Source organism: Alternaria atra (assembly GCF_907166805.1).
Source record: "Alternaria atra isolate CS162 genome assembly, contig: 22, whole genome shotgun sequence".
NCBI lineage: Eukaryota > Fungi > Ascomycota > Dothideomycetes > Pleosporales > Pleosporaceae > Alternaria > Alternaria atra.
In genome coordinates, this window is record NW_025091320.1 from 2,522,876 (window position 1) to 2,547,869 (window position 24,994).

At 48.8% G+C, this 24,994-nt stretch overlaps 6 protein-coding genes across 6 annotated transcripts; 3 read left to right on the forward strand and 3 right to left on the reverse strand.

Annotated features, from left to right (window-relative positions):
* Positions 1–41: 41 nt before the first annotated feature.
* ALTATR162_LOCUS3592 (uncharacterized protein) lies at positions 42–1,110 on the reverse strand (the record flags this gene model as incomplete). The annotated part of the gene is made up of 3 exons (XM_043311200.1): positions 42–379; positions 434–879; positions 944–1,110. 3 exons carry the CDS (start codon positions 1,108–1,110, stop codon positions 42–44), a joined length of 951 nt encoding a protein of 316 aa, XP_043167135.1.
* A 1,339-nt stretch (positions 1,111–2,449) lies between these two features.
* ALTATR162_LOCUS3593 (uncharacterized protein) lies at positions 2,450–3,256 on the forward strand (the record flags this gene model as incomplete). Its single annotated transcript, XM_043311201.1, has 3 exons — positions 2,450–2,587; positions 2,638–2,760; positions 2,810–3,256. The coding sequence occupies 3 exons, from the start codon at positions 2,450–2,452 to the stop codon at positions 3,254–3,256; spliced, it is 708 nt and encodes a 235-aa protein (XP_043167136.1).
* Positions 3,257–11,119: 7,863 nt separating this feature from the next.
* On the reverse strand, positions 11,120–12,127 carry ALTATR162_LOCUS3594 (uncharacterized protein; the record flags this gene model as incomplete). Its single annotated transcript, XM_043311202.1, has 2 exons — positions 11,120–11,505; positions 11,635–12,127. 2 exons carry the CDS (start codon positions 12,125–12,127, stop codon positions 11,120–11,122), a joined length of 879 nt encoding a protein of 292 aa, XP_043167137.1.
* A 5,245-nt stretch (positions 12,128–17,372) lies between these two features.
* On the reverse strand, positions 17,373–18,923 carry ALTATR162_LOCUS3595 (uncharacterized protein; the record flags this gene model as incomplete). The annotated part of the gene is made up of 4 exons (XM_043311203.1): positions 17,373–17,468; positions 17,523–18,370; positions 18,422–18,596; positions 18,663–18,923. The coding sequence occupies 4 exons, from the start codon at positions 18,921–18,923 to the stop codon at positions 17,373–17,375; spliced, it is 1,380 nt and encodes a 459-aa protein (XP_043167138.1).
* Positions 18,924–19,252: 329 nt separating this feature from the next.
* ALTATR162_LOCUS3596 (uncharacterized protein) lies at positions 19,253–21,462 on the forward strand (the record flags this gene model as incomplete). The annotated part of the gene is made up of 3 exons (XM_043311204.1): positions 19,253–19,279; positions 19,335–19,391; positions 19,504–21,462. The coding sequence occupies 3 exons, from the start codon at positions 19,253–19,255 to the stop codon at positions 21,460–21,462; spliced, it is 2,043 nt and encodes a 680-aa protein (XP_043167139.1).
* A 1,271-nt stretch (positions 21,463–22,733) lies between these two features.
* Positions 22,734–23,965, forward strand: ALTATR162_LOCUS3597 (uncharacterized protein; the record flags this gene model as incomplete). The annotated part of the gene is made up of 4 exons (XM_043311205.1): positions 22,734–22,986; positions 23,041–23,412; positions 23,474–23,596; positions 23,655–23,965. The coding sequence occupies 4 exons, from the start codon at positions 22,734–22,736 to the stop codon at positions 23,963–23,965; spliced, it is 1,059 nt and encodes a 352-aa protein (XP_043167140.1).
* Between the last annotated feature and the right edge of the window lie 1,029 nt (positions 23,966–24,994).

The window sequence follows — 24,994 nt, forward strand, 5'->3', positions numbered from 1 at the left end:
ATCTTAGTGTCTGTACCTGCTTTCTCCATCATTTTGTCGCCCTATGTTCGAACATGCTTCTTCTCGCTCGTATCGACACCTAACCAAAGTAGCTCCGGTCTCGAATAATGCCCAACCGGGTCAGCGAAGTGTCTCATGCTGACTAGCATATCCATCGGTAGATCTGCATAGATGAAGCCTTCCTGATCAGGCGGCAACGACTTAGTGAGCCGTCTACCATCCGGACCATATACTGCAGAATGGCCACCACCAACGTGCCCCATTACCGGATTGCCTTCCGAACGATGCGCAGAAATGCCCGCCGATGTCATGACCGTGGTACAGTGCAGAACAAAGGCCGAGGACTCCATCGCATACGCTTGAGACAGCGCTGCGCAGCCTGATCGTCGTCAGAAATCAGACTATTTGGAGCTGATAGGAGAAGAATTCTTACCTTCCGCACTCATACTGAATAGCCCTTCGCTTCCCTCGACGAATTGATGGATTGGAGGCCATGCTGCAGTATGTATCTGCTCCCTCAAGCTGATTGTGTGGTATTTCAACAACGGTTGTGTGTGCTCCCAGCAAGCCAACGCCCCAACTTTACCTACGCCTTCAACGTCGACAACGTTGTTCAGGCTAGGCCCGCCCCCGTCGCCAAAGACAGTGCGCTCCATGTGTGTCGGCTTAAGTTTTCGGCGCTTCATTATAATCTCACCGCCTGAAGATATAATGCACTGAGAAATATAAAGGCTGTAATTGTCATTTTCAGAGAAGCCAAGGACGACGGCGATATTGGACGTTTTTGCTGCTGAACAGATCTTGCCGATTTCCTGGGATTCGTACGAGAGAGAGTTCTTGATATACTGCGATGCTAGTTGCGGATCGAGTGGGCGCGCCCTATAAGATTGTCAGTGATCAGGATAACATGAACAGCGTGAATACATCAAGGAGAGTGACTGACCATATCCAAGCTGGATACCCGGGGATCCAGCACTCGGGAAACACAACCAGCTTCGCTCCATTGCTTGCTGCTTCCTCAATCAGCTGATACGTCTTATCCAATGTGGCAGCAAGATCAAGCCATATAGGCTCGTGCTGGGTAACTGCGACTTTGACCGTGCTGGCCATTCTCTTAGACGATGTATATCTATCACACTCTGAAAATTTCCGATACTTTGGCAACGAGCGGAACTTTCCCAGACTTCATACAGCGACTCGGAAGGAATAGAGAGTCAAGATCTAGCTCTTACAAGCTGCGAACATAGACGATGCGATGGCTTCTAGCCAAGAAGCGGGGGTTATAGAAGATTGCGGTTCTATTCCGCACTTACGCCGAAGTAGTGCTCTCATCGGCGTAAATAAGCAGCCGACCGTAGTAGAGCAGTGGCATTTTGCCAAGATTCCTACTCTTGTATGTCGCGGCAAGTTGCCTTTCCGCGAAGAGGAGTCCGGGGCCAGCTTTAAGCGAATTTTGGTAGGAAAGATAAGGTGCGATAAGCGCAAGATGGTAAGTATAAGGGATTCAAGACAGTAGGCCTAGGGCGATTAGGGTCAGCTATCTAAACGATGTAAGATTGCTAGAAAGGCTATTTTGTGCGGAATTCTTGCGCGATTCTATCCTCATCGTTAGTGTACTGATAGCTGCTAAAATGGTTAACAGGCAAGCTGGGAAATTTGTAGTGCAAGGCGAGATAATCAGGAGCATGGATGCAAGTTCGTGCGACGAGGAATTGGGAGAGGTGGGGCTAGCTTAGCGTCGCCTGGTCCCCAAGTCGCCGCCAGCATGAGCTCATCCCTCTTCCCTTCTCCTCCTAACAGACACCATTCCACGCTTTTCAAGTCGCAACATCATCATGTATGAACATGAGCCTTTCAAAACGAAACAATACAACACATTCCTGACCCCACCTACCCTTCGTGGCTACCTATGTGTTAACCTCTTCTGGGCGCGGAGCCCGATCGGCCGCGCTGGCTGCATCGCATATAGCACCCGTATATCCACACCCTCTTGGCCGTCACACATATTCAGAGACATGCACTTGAATTAGAACGCAATTACGTTATAGGCCAAACGATTTCTTTACAGCGACACTTATTGGTGGGCTTGCTCGAAAAAGACCAATCAACTACATTGCGGGGTGCATCAGGTCCAAATGAACTTTGCATCCATAGAGCGAAATCTCAAGCGTCTACCTGAAGCTAGTTTCCAGAATGGGGGTTAGATGCCTGCATCTGAGCAGTCCTGTGCTATCGAAAAGGTTGCCACTATTCGCGCTCAGACACAATCCCGAGACCTTCATCTAGGCGGATCATTTCATTCTCGCAATAGATGAAACCGAGCCCTTCAGAACATCTTCGGAAGTGACCATGAAGAGTACATAAAGCCGCACTCAATGGGCACTGTCTTGTAAGACCACAAAGTTGCTCTCCGCCCATCAAGTTCGCAAAAATATACAGACTAGCGAACATGCGCCTCACAATCCGCTCGGCCTTGCTGGCTATCTTATCTTTGACAGTAGCGACAGCAGCAACACCAACAGAATTGTCAGCTCGTCAATCTACAGTGAGGATTATGGCTCTTGGCGACTCCATCACTGGCAGCCCAGTATGCATCCGCGATTAGACTGCATCGGCTCACGATTGACAATAGCCTAGGGCTGCTGGCGAGCTTATCTCTGGCAGAAACTCCAACAAGCTGGCATCAAAAACACCGATTTTGTAGGCACGTTGGCCGGTCAAGGTTGTGGCTTTCAATACGATGGAGAGAACGAGGGACATGTAAGATTCTCATGTTCTTCTTTACATCATGGCTGACTCAAGACGGCAGGGTGGGTTTCTGGCGGTGAACATTGCTAACCAGAACCAAATTCCGGGCTGGCTATCATCTACCAAACCTGACATCGTCATGATGCACCTCGGTACGAACGACGTTTGGAGCAACCGCTCACCTCAGGAGATTACTACCGCATTCAGCAAGCTTGTAGACCAGATGCGCGCTTCGAAGCCTACCATGAAGATTCTTGCCGCAAAGATAATTCCCATGAATCCGTCCAACTGCGCCGAGTGTGGGTCGCGCGTTGTTGCCCTGAACAATGCGATCCAGACGTGGGCAGCGAGCAAGACGACAGCGAACAGCCCCATCGCGGTCGTAGACGCGTGGACTGGATTCGACACGACTTCCATGACCGGCGATGGTGTCCACCCCAACGATGCGGGCAACAAGAAGCTGGCTGAGACGTGGTTTCAACCGTTGGCGAACGCCATCAGAGGCTGATGCGTACGATGGGGATGTATAGCAAACTTTATAAGGAAATTCCTGGTTGTTCCCAGAAGCCACGATGTATTCGCGCGGCTGATGCGCGATATGCTTTGCAGCACTCGATACAAGCAGGATCACATGCCTTGACTGCATAATACATACAAGCGCGACGTTCAGAAGTGTCACATATTTGCCCTTTACTCGCGCGACTCCAGAGACTTGCTTATCACGGGTGGAAAGCGACATGAAGTTCCGACCCCCCTTAGTTTTCTCGCGCTACCTGTAAGTTTCCTCGGTCTGGAAGCGGCATCCGTCAAGTGCGCCATATGGACACAGAGCAATGCCCTGTTAGTGACGCATTGGAATGATGACTCGCTCAGAGTCTCCAATACCCGCATCACCTCCAAAACATCACTGCTGCTCAATTCCAAACAACACCCCTTCGTTCCACGCCGTGTCCTCTCTCCGTCTGCATTGTTAAACACTTCTTTCCAATATTTCAACGCGAATACTCTTTCCGCTATTCTTACGCAGTTCCTCTCTCCCGTTTACAATCTACTTGATTTGACCATGCTATTCAGCCTTTTTCATATCGCTACAAAGGTGCAGGAATCTTCCCCTCAACGTGATAGCGTTGGACATCATGGTACGTAGTGGGATGGCATAGTCTTCACATATCACGGCCATGAGACTGACGAGACCACCATAATGGGGGTTTGTTAAAGAATTTCAATTGCTCAAGTAGATGTCGTAGCGAGTGTGATATTGGGCGTTGTCCAGAGAACAGAACACTAAGCAGGGCGCTGGGGTGTTGCGCTGAGCACCATGACAACTAGTAACAGCTATTTACCAGGGCAGCCACGACCTCCTTTTGTAGATATGCTGCAGCAATCTGCCCTCTGTAGGAGAACTTAGTAGGTTGTAAAAGTATTGATAGAACAAAAACAAATTAACAAACAGTAGGGGTGTACTGACGCAGTTTGCCAAACTAACTCCAAGTTCTGGGCAGAGCGCAACCCTGCCACATTCAAAGTATCGCTCTACAGCAAACTGGGACTGGCGTTGACATGCTCCCTCCGTGGAGAAACAGCAGTCATTGCCCGGCACACACTAAAAAGAACATGTTAGCCAATACTAGTCGAGTTTTTTTGTATAGAATGTCTCTTACCGCAGCATAGACATCGGAATAGGCTCTACCAGCGACAACACCTGCAAGAAGAGCGGCTGTGAGAAGAGAAAGCTGCATCATAGAGATTTATGGATAGGATAAGTTGTGCAAAAGAGTGAGAATCGCGTTGGGAACAGGAATAGTACCGAGGGCTGGCTATTCAAGGCCCAGATAGCAGTACGCTCGTACCTTTATAAGTTTTGCTACTTAGTAAAGACAAAGGGACTAGCAGATTACGATCGAAAGGAGTAGGTTTCGTTTCGTTAACTCAGTTTCAACTCCTGCGTTTTGCACGAACGACGAAACTTGATCGCGTAGAGACATTCGGCTTTACTTTCTCCTCGATAATTCTTGGTCACAATACAAGTCGGTATAGGTGCTAGCGCTCGGTTCAATGGGTACACATTACTTCTAGTGTACCGCACAGACGTGTTCGAGAATAGGAACACGTGGGGGACTTAGCGTTAGTTTCGTTTCATTTGTACCTCGTTCTGGTTAGCTGGGTCGCACAACGTGAAACTCAAGCAATGCCGAGAGTCAAGGTACTACAGAATAGAGTCCGTACTAGTGTAGAGTTTTCCTAGGTAGTATGTGTTGTGAATGTTGCAACACAAAGTGACCTTGCTTGTAAGCTAAGAGTTTCGTGTGCGACCATCAAACAAACGCACAAAAACGCATTCGGACCTTTTTTATTCCTATATATGTACATGCTAGTCTCGACGAAAAGACTATGATCTTGCTATACTCTATTAGCAAAGGTCAAACTCCCCCGTTCTTCACCTCTTCAAAATTGGCTTCATCTCTTTTCAAAACTATCTTCTCTGACCAGACATTCGTCTTGCACACCAGTTTTCGTATCAATACCGACTTCTTATCTCCGTGTCAACGAAATGAGATTCACTACCACTACCTCCTTTGTCATGTTAGTTCTGGGTGTAACTGTCCAAGCTGAAGTAAGAGCCTCTAGTTGCTCGTAATTGATATGAAAGAACAATCCGCTAACATAAGACTGGAATCTAGTGTTATATTTCGGGTGGTTTTGGCACTGTCGGTGATCCAGGATGTTGCTGGGGCGGTGATCAAGGGAGCGATGCCTGCGTCAGGCAGACTGGCTCCGGGTCGTGCAACATGTATGGCAACGCGCAATCTGCCAATTTTTGCAAGAACCTTGGTGTTCCCAACTCTAAATGTGTAGGTACAACTCTTTTCTTCTAGAGTGGGAATTTGCTAATTTATGCCTTTGTAGAACGCGGATTGCTGTGATATTGCAACAGGGCGAGGACAGCCTTGCCCCAGGTCCAAGAACCGGTGCGACAAAGATTCTGGCTGCCCCTACCGCAGTTACCCGGATGGAAAACTTCTTTGAAAGATTTTGAAGTTCATATCAATTGCTTCAGAAGATGGACAAGCACAATACGCAGAATTATCCTAATTTGCCCTACTATCGAATATCGAATCTTGCACACAATACAGCGACAGATGTTTAAACGCGAACAGCTTGACGCCGCAGCAAGCTATTCGTGGTTACAATAGCTAGAATCAATCTTGTACTTCCGCATCTTTCTTGCATATGCGCTTATCATGTCCAACCTTACCCTAGCTCTTGCAGCGTCTACTGCCCCCTTTACTAGCACTTGTACATATCCTCTCCTGACGCCTATCCGCCTCTGACTGAGCTTTAACATCCCTTTGCTTATGCAACGTTGAAGAGCATGCGAGATGTCGCTTATGGTGACTCTAATTGGATAGCATTTGTTCTGGGAAGATGGAACCTAGGTAGGTAGTAGGGGTCGCGTTATGTCTAGTGTGGTCACAATAACTCGTCAATTGCTACTTTATCTGGCTTTCGCTTCATAAAACTCCTAGTTGATACAAGAAAATGGATTTTGGTAGATGTAAGTCCAAAAGGGGATATTTTATTACAATACATATCTCTTAGCATGCACACAAACTCATTCTATTGCCGAAGAAAAGAATGGGCACGAGAAATTGAAAATATAATGCGCTCGCACAAAAGAAAGAATCAACCATGAAGTTGTCCATCGAGCTATAAGTTCATTCACAATGTCTTCTCCAATCTCCTCCACAGCTTGTTGAGTCGAACTGATTCAGTTTCTTATGTGTACCTCACGTGGTACTTCAAATGCGTCGCTACGGAAGACACTAGGGCTAGGCGGCGAAGATGAATTACTTTCAAGTCCTGATGTCGATACAATGCTTGCCACATATTCGCTGTTTTTCCGTTCCCCGAGACGCTTACGGGACGTGTTGCAAATCTCCGGACGGGAACCGTACGAAATCTTACCAGACATTTCTGAAAAGTTCTTAGTGAACTCATCATCATAGCTATATTCTAGCCTAAGATGCTCGTGTGCTGCATCACTAGTGAGGGAGTTTCCAGCTAACTTAAACCACTTGCGCACACGGTTTCTGCCAGCTGTGGGCAGGTCAGATTGTTGAGTAGTGTCCTCACCATCCCTAGGTGGTGCGTTGAATGAGGGGCTCTTTTGTTTTGCATTTTCAGCATTCTTGGAACGAATTCTCCTGCTATTCATGCGACCCATGATGGAAGGGAAGCCACTAGGGGCCAAGGAGATTGGCTTCAGAAGCCCAGACGACGATTGTGAGACCACAGATTCCGGATACGTGATATTCAGAGTCAACCCAATAGCATTAGGTGATTTTGAGCGTATGGTGAGGCCACTCTCTGCCGTTATGTTGGGGCCATGATACACGGGCGACAGGTCTCGTAGAGAAAGTGTCTTGGAATTGACGGTCCACTTCAGCGTCTCGATGTTTAGTATACCAAACACGCTAGAGACAGTGGTGTTGCGCTGCAACCAGACATATACCAGCTCTGCCTTTAAGTGCAGGGAGTACATTTGCTGGATCATCTCTCGCTACTCTATAGTGAGTTCTGACATTGCGATATGTGGATCATGGCCTTCGTTAGCGTATGTTCGAGCCAGTTTTTCGAGTAACCGGTCGGGAAGATCCATCCGTTTACAGCGAAGAGAGTTCCCGCTACCGATACTGAGACCTGGGAGATGCTCAGTAGTCCATCCATAATAGCGGTCACGGGGAATACTAGACACAGTGGGTGTTTGCGAAATAGTGATAAAGGGTATGTTTTGCAATTGCAGTCAACATAATCGAAGCGATTGATGTTGCTATCTCTGGTGAGGTGTTGCTTCCAACCGCACGGAGAATTTGCGCGGAGTCTAACTCTTGTCGTTCAGGTGATTCTGAGGCTACGATAACTCTTCTTGTTTGGATGTTCGGGCTTAGTTCCTGTGTTACCACCTGCCCTTCTAGTGCTCCATCGCCAATTAAAGCTCCAGGAGGTTCTACAACACTCAAATCACTTTGACCATAGGATACCCTATAGGACTCGTTACTAAATAGTGTGCTGGCGCACAAGGTTCGCTAGTGCGTTCCTATCCGATATTCAACTATTAGGCTACAAGAAGGGCAGCTTCTCCTCAACATGGGAGGCATCATTAATCATCGATTATCATCACTCCTCCTTCTTACCGACGTCTTCTACTATCGATCAGTCACCTACTCACTCCTTTACATGTATTGCTTTGTATTTGTTTCGAGTTTAACACTCTTTTCCTGTACCTATAAACTAGAAATAAGAATATATGTCACAGGGGCGGCAGACAGGAGAGATAGGTGCACGTGATCAGTATCTTCACTACGTATATTAACGGTACTAGGTTAGGCTAAGATAAGGGCGTAGTTTAAGGAGCTTATAATAAGGCGCGTTCGCGTAGGAATTTTAGTGTTGTAGAATCTAAGTGCGCTAGCGAGCACTTAAATTCTATACAGCTAATTTGTAACACGAGCTGGCAAAGGCTGGACGAGGGGGACGATTAGTCCCAACATGTCTGCTTCTCTCGCTCACGTCTTAGCCTTAAAACCTGCCTGTAACCTGCGCTTCGCGTGTGAGGAAAAAAGCAAGGATTATTCTTACGACCTCCCCACCTAGTGTCAGGGATCGGCATGGAGGGAGGTGGAGACTCCACCTCCATCTCCATACCTCCATGGAGACTCCATACATTTTAAAGTTATTACTAATCAGGGTAGTGAAACACCTAGGTGTTTCAAACAACACTTGTTCTAATAGTAGATATAAGATTTGCTATTCGAGAGTCTATGATGGAGCAAATTGATGGATTGAAGTAGTACTATCTATTCTCCATTCCTACTACTACTGTCCGCCAGCGACTCTTCAAAGAGAGGTCCATCCGCTGCGACGAATGTGGTAGAGAATTGCTTTGAAACTTGCCCCGGGGCTTTCTGCGTCGCTTACTTGGCCGGCCAGCAGTCTGTTGAGTATTCTGAGGGTTTTGCGATAACATTGTAGCAATGGATATATCAAAACAGGTTACTAATGGAGATAGTGATGATAATGTTAATAGGAACTAGCATAACGTGCCCACCGCTGAATGGCGCACACCACTGAAATGGCGCACTGTGCCAAGACCACACCACTTTCTACCATCTCCACAATGCTACAACAACCTAATCTTGAATCACGTCCCCGGACAGATAGAATTATCCTTGCTATCCAGGCTATGAAATCTGACGCGTTATTAAGCCTGCGACGTGCTGCTGCTGTGTACAACGTGCCTGAAACCACCCTTCGAAGGCAACGCGCTAAACTAGCTTCTGATTACAATACTTACCACAATGCATTAAAGCTGCAGAGGCATGAAGAGGAGGCGATTATACAGTCTATCAGGAAGCTTGACGCGCGAGGATTTGCCCCTACGCTTAGCTACGTACGAGAGATGGCTAATTAACTACTAGCTGTACGTGGTGGTGGCTAGGTTGGAGAAAACTGGGCCTACAGGCTTGTACGCCGGAGACCTGAGATTAAATCTTAGGTGATAAGACAGCGGGATTACTAGAGAGTCCTGTGCAGCAACCCAGCTATTATTAGGCCCTAGTTTAATCTTGTACGCAATGTTAAGGCTAAGTATAGGATCTTAGACGAAGATGTCTATAATTTTAATAAGACTAGCTTCTAGATAGGCATTAGAGGGTCTGTTAAAGTAGTAACAGCCTCTAAGAGACGCCTTAAGCTACTTAGAGTTTAACCTAGCGATCGTGAGTAGGTAACGTTAATTGCTGGCATTAACGCGATGGGGTAGTTAATTCTACTATTCCTTATCCTTAAAGCAAAGCACTACGACTAGGCCTAGTATTACAACAACCTAAAAGATTAGAGGATAGGTGTTAGTAACAACGGTTAGACAACGAACGAGCTTAGTCTAGCCTAGTTACAGCACTTTATCTAGCATACAGAAGCTCAAATAGTAGGTAGTTACCGCCTGCTTATCCTTAATAGCCACGAGAGCTACAAGTCACTCGCTTTCTAGGATCTGTGTGAGCAAAGCAATATTATCACTCTCTGCATGCCTCTACACTTATCGCACATCCTACAGCTACTTAATGTAGGTTGTTTTGCCCTGCTAAAGCAGGCGTACAAGAAGGAACTTAGGGGCTTGGCAGACAGCTACATCTACTACATTGACAAGAAAGCCTTCCTAGCTGCCTTTAAGCTAATATTTAACAAGGCGTTCTTAAAGAATAATATCTTATCAAGCTTTTAAGCAACTAGCTTAGTCCTATATAACCTAGATGTAGTGTTATCTAGGCTTAAAGTACAGCCTCGTACGCCAACACTACCTGCACTAGGGCCTACCCCTTAGCAACCTAAAACACTAAGCAACGCCTAGGAGATAGAGGCTTAAACGACGCTGATTGTTAAGAGGATAACAGACTACAAGGAATTATTACCTAATTCTATTATTAAGATAGTGCTGCAGGTCAAAAAGGGATCAACTTTGAAGGTGCACTTACACACGTTGCTTGAGGCTAGAATAGCTAACCTTAAGGAGGCAAACTAGGCAGCATCTAAACGTAAAAAGCGCAAGAAAAAGCGAATCTAGAAGGGAGGGACCCTATCGCAGGCAGAGGCAGAGGATATAGTTAAGCAAAGGGATGTTGAGATCTAGTTAGAGGTAGAGAGGCGTTAGGAGAGGGTGCGCGCAGGTGGTAGTGCAGGAGGTATCTAACGCTGCAAGAACTGCGGCGAGGCAGGACATAACAAGCGCACATGCAAGAAAGATGCAGTAGAAGTAGAGGATTAATTCTAGCTATTGTACGCCTTTATTGCATGTTGTAGTGGAGTGTTATTAATATGCAAAGGTAGTTTTATGTAGAGGTGCGCCATTTTAGTGGTGTGCGCCATTCAGCGGTGGGCACGTTAGTAGAGGTGTAATCTTTCTTCTTATATTATAGGCGAAGAGGCATATTAAATAAGTATACATTTACCTATTATATAGAAGAAGAAAGATAAAAAAGAAAAGCTATTGTACAGATTCTGCCTTTTGTCCTCGCCTGCTCATTTAATCGTACGTTCGCTTGGTCCTGTGACCCGTCATGTGATCCTCTCTAGGGAAAGGGGGCGAAGCCCTTTACAGTCTCCGCATGTAAAAAAGTAGTCAACAGAACGGTTAATCACGGTTTCGATGCGTCACAAGCTTCTTTTAAGGCCCACTTCTGTCAATTCCTAAAGAACACCCTGCTTCTATTGCCGATAGTCAATACATGTACCATTCAGGTTATGCAGATGGCCTCTCTGCTCTAGTACTATCGATTACATCCTTAGAAGACCATCACCATAAACTGCAGTTTTACAATACAAGCATTACCGCCGTCACCACACCAGCTGCCCATCCCACCATCCTAGCACTAATATCAGCCCCGGCACTCTCCCACGGCGTCTCTTGCTCCGGTACACGGCTTCCCTCCACCGTCTTGTTTGCAGTCATACACACGAACTCGACGCTGCTTTGCACCAAACTCGATTCTGGGTCAACGAATCGTCCCAGTAGGACGAGTGGGATCGTCTGGCGCGTCAAGAGATCATACGTCTCGTTCGCATCGACATTGGCATCGGCGGTATCGGACGCATCGACGCCTACGGTTGTCCCGAACGTGCTGTACTTGTCTGGGATCTGCACCTCGGGCATGTTGGTGTAGGCACACGTGCTGTTGGTCACGTCGACGAAGTTGAGGTCTGTGCGAACTCATTAGCTAGATGTACAAAAGCTGCAGATCCCGAGTCGCAAGTCAATAGTATCTGTTCGGCGCGGGAAAAAAAAAGAGCATAAGGTGGACTTCTACAGGGACAACGGAAGGAACGTACTGTGTGAACCGCCCTTCAACATTGGACACGCCTTGTTGAAGGCTTCTGATGTGGACCCAGTATCGGAGTGAGGACAGGAATTCGTCGAACTGCTTAGTACCTTGGTCAGGTGGTCGATGCAGCTCGAGCTGATCACACCGCTACAGCTGTTCTCCTCTCTGGATTTTAACGTCGCATTGATGTTGGTGTACTGGTAGCTGCAGATTTCGGTGCCGTTGGGTACGTTTCCAGGTACGGAGATGTAAGCATTTGCTCTGACGTCGTGCCTATCGTTCCATTCGGGTCCTCGAGATCCGACGAGGACAGAGACATACCACGGGTCGTCGCTGGCGTAGGAGGAGTTCCAAGTGAATTCGTGCTGGCCGGTTGAGTTCACGGTTCTGAATTCCTGGCGATGGCCTTGACAGGAGGAATTTTGCGCATTAACAAACGCTGTGGTAAGGAGTCCTGATATTGTAAAGAGCAGCAACTCTAGGTTGTCAGACGTCCACATATTGATTTAGCATAAGGGTAAAGCCTTAAGCGATTATTCGTTTAGACTTGCGAGAATACATTTATATTTATTCCAGTGTATGTGGCGGTTAGGTACCGTATTGGAATGACGCATTAGCCAAGAGCAATAACGTGCACAGTAACTCTAATCTGCCAATGTCTACAGTGTTGTGGTTAAAATCGACCAGATCGACAGAGTTCGGCATCCCCTATCCGTCTAAATGAATATTATGTCACAGTAAATCTATGCCGCGATGACGTTAATGATCTACAGTTAACTGCGCTGCGCCGCCAGAGAGCAGTGCCCGTAAGCGCTACAGTAGCGGGTCAATCAACGCCCCGGGTCAGTCAACGCCCCACCCCAACACCATAACAACAAAACTTCAACGCGTCACAACTCCACCAATATGGATCCGATTCAAGAAGCGATTGAATATATCGAATCGCGCGAGCCAGGAGATGATTTCTCGTACAACAAAGTTGCTGCCCAGTTCGGTGTTGAGCGCAGTACGCTCGCTCGAAGGCACCAAGGCGTGCACGAGCGGCGCGGGGTCTCCCATCGATCCCTACACCTAGAACACGAAGCCGAGCTTGTACGATACATTAAAACGCTTACCGAACGACGTTTGCCACCTACAAAAGTAATAGTACAGCAGTTTGCTAGCTAGTTGGCTGGCAAACAGGTCTCCGAAAGCTGGGTTTCCCGGTTCCTCCGCTGGCATCCCAACCATCTCATCTCTCGCTCGGGCAAAGCCATGGCTAAGGAGCGGACCAAAGCTGATTCAGGAGCCAAGTACAGCTTGTATTTTAAGCTTTTACATGAAAAGATAGAGGAGTACAACGTACAGCCGATCCATATATTTAATATGGACGAAAAGGGGTTTCAACTTGGCCGAGTTGGCAGAACAAATCGTATATTTGACAAGAAGCTCTACGAGCAAAAAGGGGTAAGGCAAGCACTTGAAGATGGCTCAAGCGAGTGGATAACGGTAATGGCTTGTATTTGTTCAGATAGCAAAGCTTTAAGTCCTACTCTTATCTTCTAGGGAGCTAACGGAGCTGTTCAATTAAGCTGGGTTGATGCTGTATAAGCAGGGGAGCACTCAGTATTTACTACGTCATTACCCTCTAGCTAGAGCAACAACGATATTGGGTTAGCTTAGCTTAAGGGGGTGTTTAAGAGAGAAACTAGACGGCATGCTTTAACCGGGTATCGATTACTACTCCTTAACAGCCACAGATCCCATGTAACTATAGACTTTATTAAGTATTGTAACGACAACAATATCCTCTTGTTTGTATTCCCCCCTCACGCTACCTATACGCTTTAACCCCTTAACGTTTGTATGTTTAAACCCCTCTCAAACACTTACTTAACTTAGTTAGCTAGATACCTTTAGGACAGCTAGGGGTTGCTTAATTTGACTAAAGGAGACTTCTTCCCGCTCTTCTAGAGGTCCTAGACCTCTGTATTTAAACCTCTACTCGTTAAGAGGTCTTTTGAAGCTACTAGTATACACCTAGCTAACCTAGACGCTGTACTTAAGAAGTTTGCTAAGGAGGCTTCAGATTCTAACAGCAGCCAGTTAGTACTCTCTAGGGAGGATTGGCTTAAGCTTAAGTTAATTGTACGCCGTGAGGTGAAGGATTAGAGCAGTAAGGACGTTAAGAAGCTTTAACGAAGTTTGCACTACATTGCAGCTTAAAACAGTATCCTCCGTAAGGAGGTTAGGGGCCTTAGGCAGTCCCTAGCTATTAAGGAGAGGCGACTAAAGCAGTCCTTTACCCTCTAGCTTGATGAGGACGAGGTTTACTACGGGGGAGCTAAACTCTGGTCGCCTAGGAGTGTACAACAAGCTCGCGATCGTTAGGCATTACAACAATAACAACAGGAGCTTAAAAAGCTTTAAAAAGCCGAGCAAGCTGAGGCTAATAAGGCAGCTCGCCTTTGTAAGCTTTAACTTTAAAAAGAAGCCTGTATTAAACGGGAAAGAGGTTAGGAGGAGACTAGTGTTACGAACCTGAAGGAAGGGAACCTGCAATCTATGTATGAAAAGGATGACAGGAAACACCCAGGCGGGTCGGCCTGGAGGTCAGCACTTTGAGGGCCAATAGATGACGCCACCCCGCAGGGCACGTGATCCCACGGTCTTGGCGGAAAGCCACTGTAGGACAAAGTCACGTGTGTCCCACGATGTACCACGGAGTACTACAATGTACCACGTGTAGGACATGTAGGACATGTAGGACATGTAGGACATTCATTGAGTATATAGTACTAGGCAAGGAGCTCTTACAGCTCAGTGTGTTCAACTTCGACTTATAGTTCAATCTAAGGATTACTACTTGATTCTCAAACCCCTCGTGTTATTACATCGATCTACCAATCGTGCTAACACACCCCGTACTATTATATCGATCTACCAATCGTGCTAGTACAACCCTCTCGTCCATCGTCGCCCACTCATTCCCCGAGAACCAACCCTAGATCATCCTCGGACGATCTTCACAACTAGAAAGCGGAAGGCTGCAGAGAAAGCAGAAAGAGACTTCTAAAGGAGACTCAACAACGCTTAAAAAGCTATACAATTGCCCTAAAAGGGTAAGCGCAAAGCTTTAAAACCTTATAAGCTAGCTACAAAGCGTTAGAAACGTGTTAGGGGTGGTACAGCTTCTGTGGGAGCCCGGGTAGTTGCACAGCTAGTTCCGCCCAAAACCACTAAAACGCGGACAATCCGCCGCCCAAAAAAAGATTTAGACTAGCGCAAAGTCTTCGCAGGCTATTATATAGTATAAATCCACTTTTGCGCAATATTATTACAATTTGTTAAGGCGTTACAGCTGCAATACTCATGAAGCTGTTGTGTTGTGGGTGGGGCGTTGACTGACCCGGGGCGTTGATTGACCCGCTACTGTAGAGGCTAACTCGGTTCTGCGCTAGCGGGTACTCCGACGGCGTAGTTAACTGTGCCGTACTACAACACGTAATAAACGGTATTGCGGCACGCATCCATGTTACCAAGGGTATTCTTTCCTTAGCTGCAAGCGCAACGAAGGAACGAGGATATCTACTGTAGTTAGCTGGGCACCAAGTACTTTGCCCTTGTTGGTACAGTAAGGTGGCTGACGCGAAGTTGCAGGCTGGCCAATGGCCGCGCGACTGCAGCGACACAATTCAGCCCTACCTCACTGCGCAATCACTGTGAAACTCGCAAGGCATACGAACGATACACTTTGAGTTAGGTGTAGCGGATGCTAGGATGTGAAGTAGTGCGATCTGAACGTTCATCTGTTGGCGTGCTCATAGATATCTACTGCGTTCTACCGTGCGTGTTCGCAGAATCAATCCCGAAAACTTTCGGTTTGCGCAGCGAATCTGATTAACATACGCGTCTTTGCAAGCCCAAGAGTGTAGTGGGAAATGACGGTTGGTAAGAGTTGCGGGAGGATTGAGAGCCTCCGTCAAGGCGCGAACCTAGGAATCTCAAAGAAGTAACCTCGATAAAAGATTGAGTTCGTCATATGAAGAGAGCTGTAGCATTTCAACTTAGTTGTATCGAAGACATAACGTGATAAATCGCGGCATAATCCTATCAGTCTCACCTCTAACTAAGCTACCTGGCTATCACTATGGGATGAGCAAAGCAACGGCTCTATATTAAAGGAAGCATAGCCTGCACATCTGCAAACGTACGTTTGACTGGAGCCGGAATGGACGCTATTGTAACACCGATACTAGTACCAGGACTCTGCTGTACGTCTAACCCCAACAGTCTCCTGCATGCTCTTCACAATAACCGATGCATCATCGAGGTGGAGTGCGGAATCTTTGATCCACTGATAATGTCCTGGGTGCATCGAAGCATTGGCGAACTACCACCTAGTCGGTTATCTACATACATCAGTTCCATACAACTATACCCTTTGATTTGAACATTATGCACGATGGGTGAGCAGTTTGTGGACAAGATCAACGACCCACGGGGATCCACATCATTCCAGCCCAGACGTAACATCTATACATCTACTGCAGTGGCTTTCCCCGCCTCGCCCTGTCTACAGTCAGCTAGACGTCTTTTGCAAACTCTAGGACGACGATATCTCTGGCAGTCACCCTATGCTCTCCAATCTTCCCCGTGACCCCCGAAAGCATTGAATTAACGAAACATGATTTGCCATTACGCCTGCGGTAATCGCCTGGGTATCATAAACATTCAACCACAGTCCCTTCCAAAACGCCTTGGTGAATGTCTAACAGATCACCGAGCTCCAAGTCCCGAACCCGTTCACCGTAAACTGCGCACCAAATAAACGCACGCTCCATACTCTCAGCCAACACACCTCAACCCTTATACTTCCTCAACACATCCTCGCTAACCCTCTTCACACTCTTCGCGGACATACCTCTCTCACCACGTTGTTTGCTCTTGATACTCGCTTCGTTTATCAACCTATGATTTCTGTCAGCCTTCATTCCTTCCTGTTTATCCTTCTCCTTCAATCTTCATTGTATTCCCCAATATCCGCGGAAACATAGTCCCGTTTTCGGCGCTCTTTCCGTTATCATTTTGTGTCGAATGATGTCGGCAACTCCAGGTATCGGGCGCGCCGTATCCTGTCGTATCACATCGGATCGTGGAATGCATGGTAGGTACGTACTCTTGCATAAACAGCGCGTAGTTGAGATAAATCTGTGTTCCAAGTTAATCTTTCATTCATTGACTTCTTCAATCCCTTCCCACCGTTTCAACGCACCAGTATATCCACGTTCTTGCTTATCTGCCTGTTCGAATGCGCTTTTACGATCTTCTTGACGGTGCCGCGGGGGTACAGGGTCGGCGCCATGATTTTGCGTAGGCTGTTTGGAGGGTTATTGCCAGCCGGTCAATATGCAGTATAAAGGAGGATTTATTTCGTGGTAGCTACGGTGGGGGCTTGTTGGGTGGGGTGCAGGTAAACGTGTTTGGGTTGACATCCATGTCGTGAGGATTGGTCTGTGCGTTGACGCGCTGGCACGTGGGAGGCTTGGTCCGACTTCAATACACGGAGGTAGGTTTTGAGCATGACTTTTGGAGTCAAGGAGAATTCATCAATAGTCTCACGCAGCACACATGAACACTTTAGACCAGAAATTCAAGGCGCTGAACAAAAGAACTCTCATACGAGATGCATCTATCAGGGACTATCACAAGATAATGTTACACAAACGAGATTCTCCATCTAACTGCGCTACATAATCACTGTATTTACACCTTGAGGCCGAGGTCCGCAGCGTATGGTAGTACGAAGAGATCGCCGACGGATGATACTGAGGCGGTGTTCTCGAGCAGTTCCTTGGCAGCCTGGACGTGTTTGTTAGCATATAACACGATACTCATGAAGTTGGAAAGACTCACCTTCTTGACAGCCTCTTCTGTTACACCATCGATCTTCTGGGCAACCTCGTCGATCTGGTATGGCTGAGTGTTGTGGATCAGACCGTTACCAGTGAGCTCCAAACCAGCGCGGATGTCCTGGCCGTGCTCGAGCTCCTTGAACTTGGCGGCAGCCTTTGCCTTGGAGACCTCTTCGCTTGAGATCTCGCCAGAGGCAATCTTCTTGATAGCATCAACGGAGGCCTGGGCAGTTTGGGCAACAGCCTTGGCGGATCCGGTGATGGTGGTGTAGAGAAGACCGGCGTCGGAGTAGATGGCGCTGGTGGTCTTGACCTTGGCACCCTGAGCAGCGGCCTGGCCAAGCTTGGTGAAACCTTGCGACCACTTGACGGCAGACTCTCCACCGAGGAGAGAGCTGAGGACAGCAATCTCGGGCTTGTAGAACTTGCCAGTGAAGGAGCTGGAGCCGGGGAAGGCGATAACCATGGCGTTACCGCCATCGTGGGCGATACGCTCCTCACCACCGAAGTACTTGGACTGGTCTGCACCAATGTTGGACTCCTGGAGAGGGGCGCTGGGGACATTCTCGAAGAACTCGCCAATCCACTTGGAGAACTCGCCGTGGTCGGCACCGTTGGCTACGACGGCAAAGTTGGGCTTCGCGTAGGCGATCTTGGAGTACCACTCAATGGTCTCGGCGTCGAGGTACTTGGTGTATGGCGTGGGCGCGGCCGAGGCAGTCGGGACACCGAGGCCGCGGTGGAAGGCGAGGCTGTGGGCGGACTGGGTGGCCATGTCGGTGACGCTGGCGAGGAACTTCTTGTGGGCGAAGTGGATCATGGGGAGGACCTCCTCGGCGTAGACGTGGGCTGCACTGTGTCAATTCCATCATGCCATGTCCAAACACGGGTGTTGCCTACGCTGGTACTTGGTGGAGCTGGCGACCTCGCCGAGCAGCTCGACGAAGTAGGGCAGGTCATCGCGGAGGAACTTGGCCTCGAGGACGAGGTTCTCGCGGGAGTGGTGGGCGTTGAGGCTGGCGCCCAGGAGCTCGGATTCGCGAACAATGCGCAGCGTCGACCGTCTCTCGGTGCCCTACAATTCCAATGAGCGTCAGTCGAGCTCTCCCATAGCATCTCGCAATTCATGTTCTCATCGTACCCGGAAAGCGAAGTTGGCAAGACCCTCGGTCAGGCCGGGCAGCGGCTGGAAGCGCGTGCCGGCCTTTGCGACCAGGGCAAGTGTCGTGGTAGGACCGGCAAAGTCTCTGCTGGCGTACTTGACGCCCTTGGCCTCGCCGGACTGGTACTGGAAGGAGCCTGAAGCTGGGGCAGCAAGTCCGCGGCGCTGGCAGCGGGAAACGGGCTGCTGCTGGCGGGCTGCACGCTGCGCGCCCCGGCAGGCGGTCGTTCGGGAGAGCATCGTATGGTAGGCGCCGGGCGGAGGGCTGATTCGGTGGTGGGGGACGGCAATGGATGGAAAGACGTCTGGTGGTGAGGCAAGTCGAGATGCTCGTCACAAAGTTCGTAGCCCGCCAAGACTCGTAAGTGCGAACGCTCCTTCCTCCATTGGCCGGAGCTTGGGAAGGAACGGTCACCCACCCCACCCGCTATCATTTTCTGGGATCGCTTTTCCACCACTATAGTCCACCTTCTGGAACCCCCATACTCCTGACTTTGCTGCGCTCCCACCAATGTATCAACGGTAGCATTACCTCATCCTAGATATCTGGCAAATATCTAGGCTCAAACATGTCTTACAACCAGCGAGAGACTCCGGTAAGATGCGCCGCCGATGCGCCTCGCAAATGAATCATAACCAACAATCCTCCAGGTCCTTGCTGAACTCTGCACCTTCCTGGTCGAGGATGTCTACGGTGAACTCGCGGCTGTATGTCTCACCGAACAAACCCTTTTGCGCACTGCCGCGTTCGAGCGCAGGAATCTTCTGAACTCAGACATGCGACGGGCGCATTCAAGAACACTCTTCTAACTACTCACAGCGGGTCTATTCGATCCTCGCGCGCCATGGACGGCAGAGTCTCGCATCTATCGCTCGCGCTTCCTACTTGAACGGGCGACAGATCAAGTATGGCCTCGTCATCCTCCTGCAGCAGCACCTCATTTTCCACTCCGGCAGCGACACGCCCTTGACTTACTACGAGATCGACTGGCAAAACTCGTACGCAATCGTCCGCTTCGGCAAGGTCGTCAAGCTCGTCCAAGACCGCTTCGGCAAGAAGGCCGCGAATGTCATGTCCAACCTGCTCGCCCTCGGCCACACACGCATCGCCGACTTGAAAGAAGCATATTTTCCGCCTGAAACCGAAAGCGACGATGAGTCAGATGACGGCGCTGCGAACGGAGCCGGCTCCAAGCGGAAGCGAACCAACGGCAATCACGTCAACGGAACGGCCAAGACGAACGGTGTCGCGAATGGGATACCTTCTGAGTTGAATGATGCAAAACCGGATCCCTCAGCACTCACCAACGGCCACGGCAAGACCAACGGCGTGCACAAGCCTTCCAAGGTGGACAGCGTGACCCATAATGGCGCTCCAGAGGAACCCGGACAAGAGCAGGACGACAGCGACATCACCTCCGTTGACGAGCTGTACGAGCTCATCCAGCTACTGATTGAGCGCGGGTGGGTCAGGACGGTGACCGAAACACAATACCTCTCACCAGGTGATATGCACGACATGCTCTACCAAGAGTCCATAGAGCAGGATAACGCAGGCATCACACCTACTGGCACGAAAGATAAAGATGTTGTCAATAGAGGAACTCTGGAACGTAAGCGGGCAATGCGCGACGAATGGCTCACGGTTCCGAAGTTTGCGAAGAGCGGCCAGGTGAATGGTGCCAACAAGCGCGTGAAAATGAACGGTGCAAATGGGTACGCGACGCCATCATCGGATGACGATCTCGTTATTCGCGTTAACCCGGAGAAGATTGCAGTCGCCATGCGGACAGAGCAGCTGGTACACCTTGTAGAGCAACGTCTAGGACCTGTTACTGCACGCGTTTACCAGACCATGTTGCGCATGCTAGAGTCCAAGACACCTCGTTGTTGGGAAGAGTGGCCTGATCCACCCCTACCTGGCGGCGAACCTGGAGAGAACTCAATCGACCCACGTTTTCTCGTAACAGCGCGCGATGTCGCAACGAAGCTCAGCCGCGAACGTGATCTGGACATATTCGAGGGTATCGACCCCAACGCCGCAGTACAAATCACCCGCAAAGGACACGTGAACCGTACCAACATCTGGACGCAACCAACGGACCCAGCGAAGCTCAACATGGAAGAAAAGACCAAAGTTGTAGACAAACACATCCAGATGCTCGCCGAAGACCCATTCCACTTTGTCACCTGGCACTCACGCGCCGGCTTCTCACAATGGCACATCGAATTCGACGAAATTGCCCGACAGATGATCCAAACAGAAGTCGAGAACACAATCTCAGCCAGGAAAGGCTCGCTAGGCGTGAAGCTAGTTCGAGCGTTGCGCAAAAAGGGCAAACTGGACGAACGCGCCATGTGCAACGTCATGATGATGTCCGCCGCAGACGTCCGCGGTATCGTCAACGACCTCACCATCCAAGGTTTCGTACAAACGCAAGAGATCCCCAAAGTTGATAGACGCGAGGCGAAACACTCGTTACATCTGGTGTGGTACGATCGACAGCGCGCCCGCGAAAAGTTACTACACGACACATACAAGGGTATGGTTCGCATCCTTCAGCGTATAGCCTACGAGCGAGAGAAGATCGAGTTCACGCTCACCAAAGCGGAGCGGTCAGATGTTGTGGGAAACGAAGAGAAGTGGTTGAGTACGCGTGAATTGGACGACTTGAGGAAGTGGAAGGAGGTCCAGGAGAAGTTGCTACTCCAGTTGATGCGCGAAGACGATCTGGTCGCTACGCTGAGGGATTTCCATGGGCCGTTGGTATCTGCGTGATGAAAAGGTGGAACAACTGAAATGGCGTTCTTGGGACATGTCTGGTTCGGCTCCGTTCCAGCGATCAAAAGCATTCGGTACGAACGATACCCTTTGAGCATATGGGCGGCGTTTGTTTTGGAGGGTCTTGGCATTTTCTTGTATCAACATATGCGATTTCGAAGAAAGACTGTAAAAGTTGGTCTTTGTTATAGATCACACTATGTAGTATACACTTCAATGATTTCGAGGTTATCTTCTGTATCGGGTATTCATGTTGCTGTGAGTAATACGACGTCTAAGGACAGAATACTACCAAGAAGACTGCATCCGATCGATACCAGATGATAAGTATGCTTACCGTGTACCGTGATGATGAACGATTCCTATTGTCATATACATATACTGTGGGTCCCTTCAGCCCTGTTTATCTGCGAGCCTTCCTAACTACCAGCCAAGTCAGTTCGCATGAATCTTCATTCTAGCGTAAGTTCTACAAAGGACCTAGATTTCTTAGGTATGTCTGGAACTCGTCCAAACGTGCGGAAGCTGGAATCAAGCTTATGGTTGGGTGTTTGAACAACCACTCATCCCAGTGTCGATATAGCACACGATTTGGTTGTAAATGATATCTCTACACATCGCGATTACGATTCTCAGACTCTCAAAGTTTTATGTTTGATTATCAACATTGTGGACCTAGATGTGTTGTTGTTGAGGTACCCCACAATGAGCCTCATCCCGGCTTTGGCATGTGGGCGAGAGCCCGAGTCGCTCATGTTGTACACCGAATCGCCGAAGTTCGCACTGACACTGGCACCGTGCCATCCTTTGATGAGCATCACGTGAGGACTTCATCTGACTTAGGAAGCTTAGCAGCTCGTCTCATTCTCGATCCATACTACAACCTAATCCTCACCCCTATCTAGCATGATCATAACTTAATTATGTGTCTCTTTTCTACCGAATAATCCGCTTTAACAGAGCATTTGCGTTTTACCTATTGGCTCTGATGCTTAGTTCAAGCCGGACCTGTGCAAGGCTATTGATCTGGCATTAACATAAAGCGAGGTAAACATGCTGCAGCGGACTAGCCTTTATCTTCTTCCTATTGTGGGTCCCTTCTCGCGAGATTCGGGTTCCGAGAGAACTTGGAACACGGCTGGCAGTGAATGTGCAATCCAGGTACTGTCTATAAATATGCTCCAAAAGCAATATCTTCCACTCGCATACTCGAAACTCTACTGCAGCGAATCTTTTACTTTGCTCTTATCTATTCGTCCTATCACAGGATGGCACCATTCAGAGAGGTTGCCCTCCCTCTTGGCTTCACTATTCTTGTCACCGGAGTCAATGGCTACGTAGGCTCTCACGTAGCTGATCGTCTGCTTGACTCTGGTTACAAGGTTCGCGGAACTGTGAGAGACATGCAGAAGCATGGTTGGCTAGTGGAGCTGTTCAACAAAAGATATGGACAGGGAAGATTCGAGTTGATGCAAGTCGAGGACATGGCTAGACCATCTGCTTTCGACAGCGCATTGGAAGGTTTGTTAGGTTCTTCCCTTACTAAATAACTCGCACAAGTCTGAATTGATGCAGGTGTTACTGGAGTCGCTCATGTAGCCGCGCACGTCTCAATGACAAACGATCCACAAGGTGTGATAAACGCCAACGTTGGAGGCACTCTAAACGTTCTACAAGCTGCGGCCAAGGAACCCAGTGTACTTCGTTTCGTGCTCACATCCGCCGCGTTGGCCGTTCGACAAATCGAGGAAATCGAAGGACCTGGAGCTGGAGTAATGACAGCTAACGAGTACAACGAGACTGCGATAAAGTTAGCGCGATCAATGCCCGATTCGCTCCCAGAAGTGAAAAAGGGTATGATTGTATACGCAGCAGCTAAGGCCATGACAGAAAAGGCACTGTGGGATTGGGTCGAGCAGAATAAGCCATGTCTCGTGGTCAACTCAGGTGAGCATCCATCTTGATTCGCAAGCGTACTACTTAACTTCCTCTGTTGACACAAAGCTAGTTATTCCGCCTGGCATATTCGGACAGCCAATATCTGTACAGTACCAAGGTTACCCGTCCTCCGCAGGGGGCCTGGTAAAGTACTTCGAAGGCAAACCTGGACTTATGGATTACTTGCACCACTGTGAGTCTCTTGTGCTCACATACGTTTACTGAATTCGATATTAACAAACCTACTACAGCATATTACACAAGCGTCGAAGATGTCGCACGACTACACGTTGCCGGCTTGATTCTTCCAAGAGTAGAGAGCCAACGCATTTTTGCAATCGGCGGAGTATACACCATAAACGACCTCCATGCAATTTTCAGAGAAACTTGTCCGGATCGCAGTTTTCCCAATGATATACCTGGTTTGGACCACGACCTTGCCTTGATTGGGCCGAGGGATGAGGCAGAGACGTTGCTAAAGGATATGGGTAGATCGGGATTTGATGGGCTGGAAAAGACTGTTAGGGATACTATCAAAGACCTGGTCTCTCCACATGAATAGGCGATATGTATGAGGCGCTTACGGCAACAAGTGCATACGGTACGAAATATGTCTGTTTGCCTGATATTAGACGACGTAATTGAGACCTCATTGGAAAACCCGACATAGCAGAACGAGTCTACGCAGTCCTTGATACAATCCATGTGTAACCCTAGTGTCTTGGAGAATTGCGTGTACGTTGCGGGTACGGCTTGTTACAGCACTCTCGACGGCACGTACTACGGAGACGTATGCTACGGTATCGTGGGCGTAGTCAGTTGGACCCGACCTTGAAATGTGGTGGCGAGTTCAACTGAGTGATCAACAAAACTAGATTAGCGGGCGAACATCAAGCAGACCATAATCAACAACTTGCTCGTTCTGAAGCCTCGTAGTCCCAAGTAATTACTGATGCGACGTCATGAGACCCCTTGATTGGCAGCGCGAGCAATTTACATGCCGCAGCACAATAGATTAATCCGTCCGAGGTGAACCGGGAAACACAACCTCGCGAGCCAGCGCTGAGCCCTGTACTCATATACTGAACCGGGTTACAGGTAATCGCTTCGTGGGGGGCGGCATCTACGTCGCGACATCGAAGAATCTTGGAGTGAATGATGTCGCATTGTAATGGAGGTTGCGAGACTCGGGAGGATGCTGTGGTGGAGGCACAACGCGAAAGCTTGTGTTGATGCGCACTAATGGCCAAAGCAGCCGAGCTCTGCCATGGCTCGACTGTACCCAACCACATCCTACCCGCCCATTATCACATCTGCGCTAAGTACCATTGTGGTCGCATGGACCGGTCGCCATGAGCGCGACAGCGTTCATATATGAAGTCAAGACAATCTAGTACCCGGACGTCCCTAGTCAGCCTCAGTCTTGCGTTCGCCCTAGCAGACGTCAAGTACTCCAAGCTTGCACCCACGAAGAGCCACCGGTTGCCAAACCTAGGACCCTGCTCGGCACCGGAGGACATTGCCTAGTACCCGTTGGTAGCATATCCCCAGCAATACACTTTCATCAAATGTGGAGGCGGGCCGAGTCATG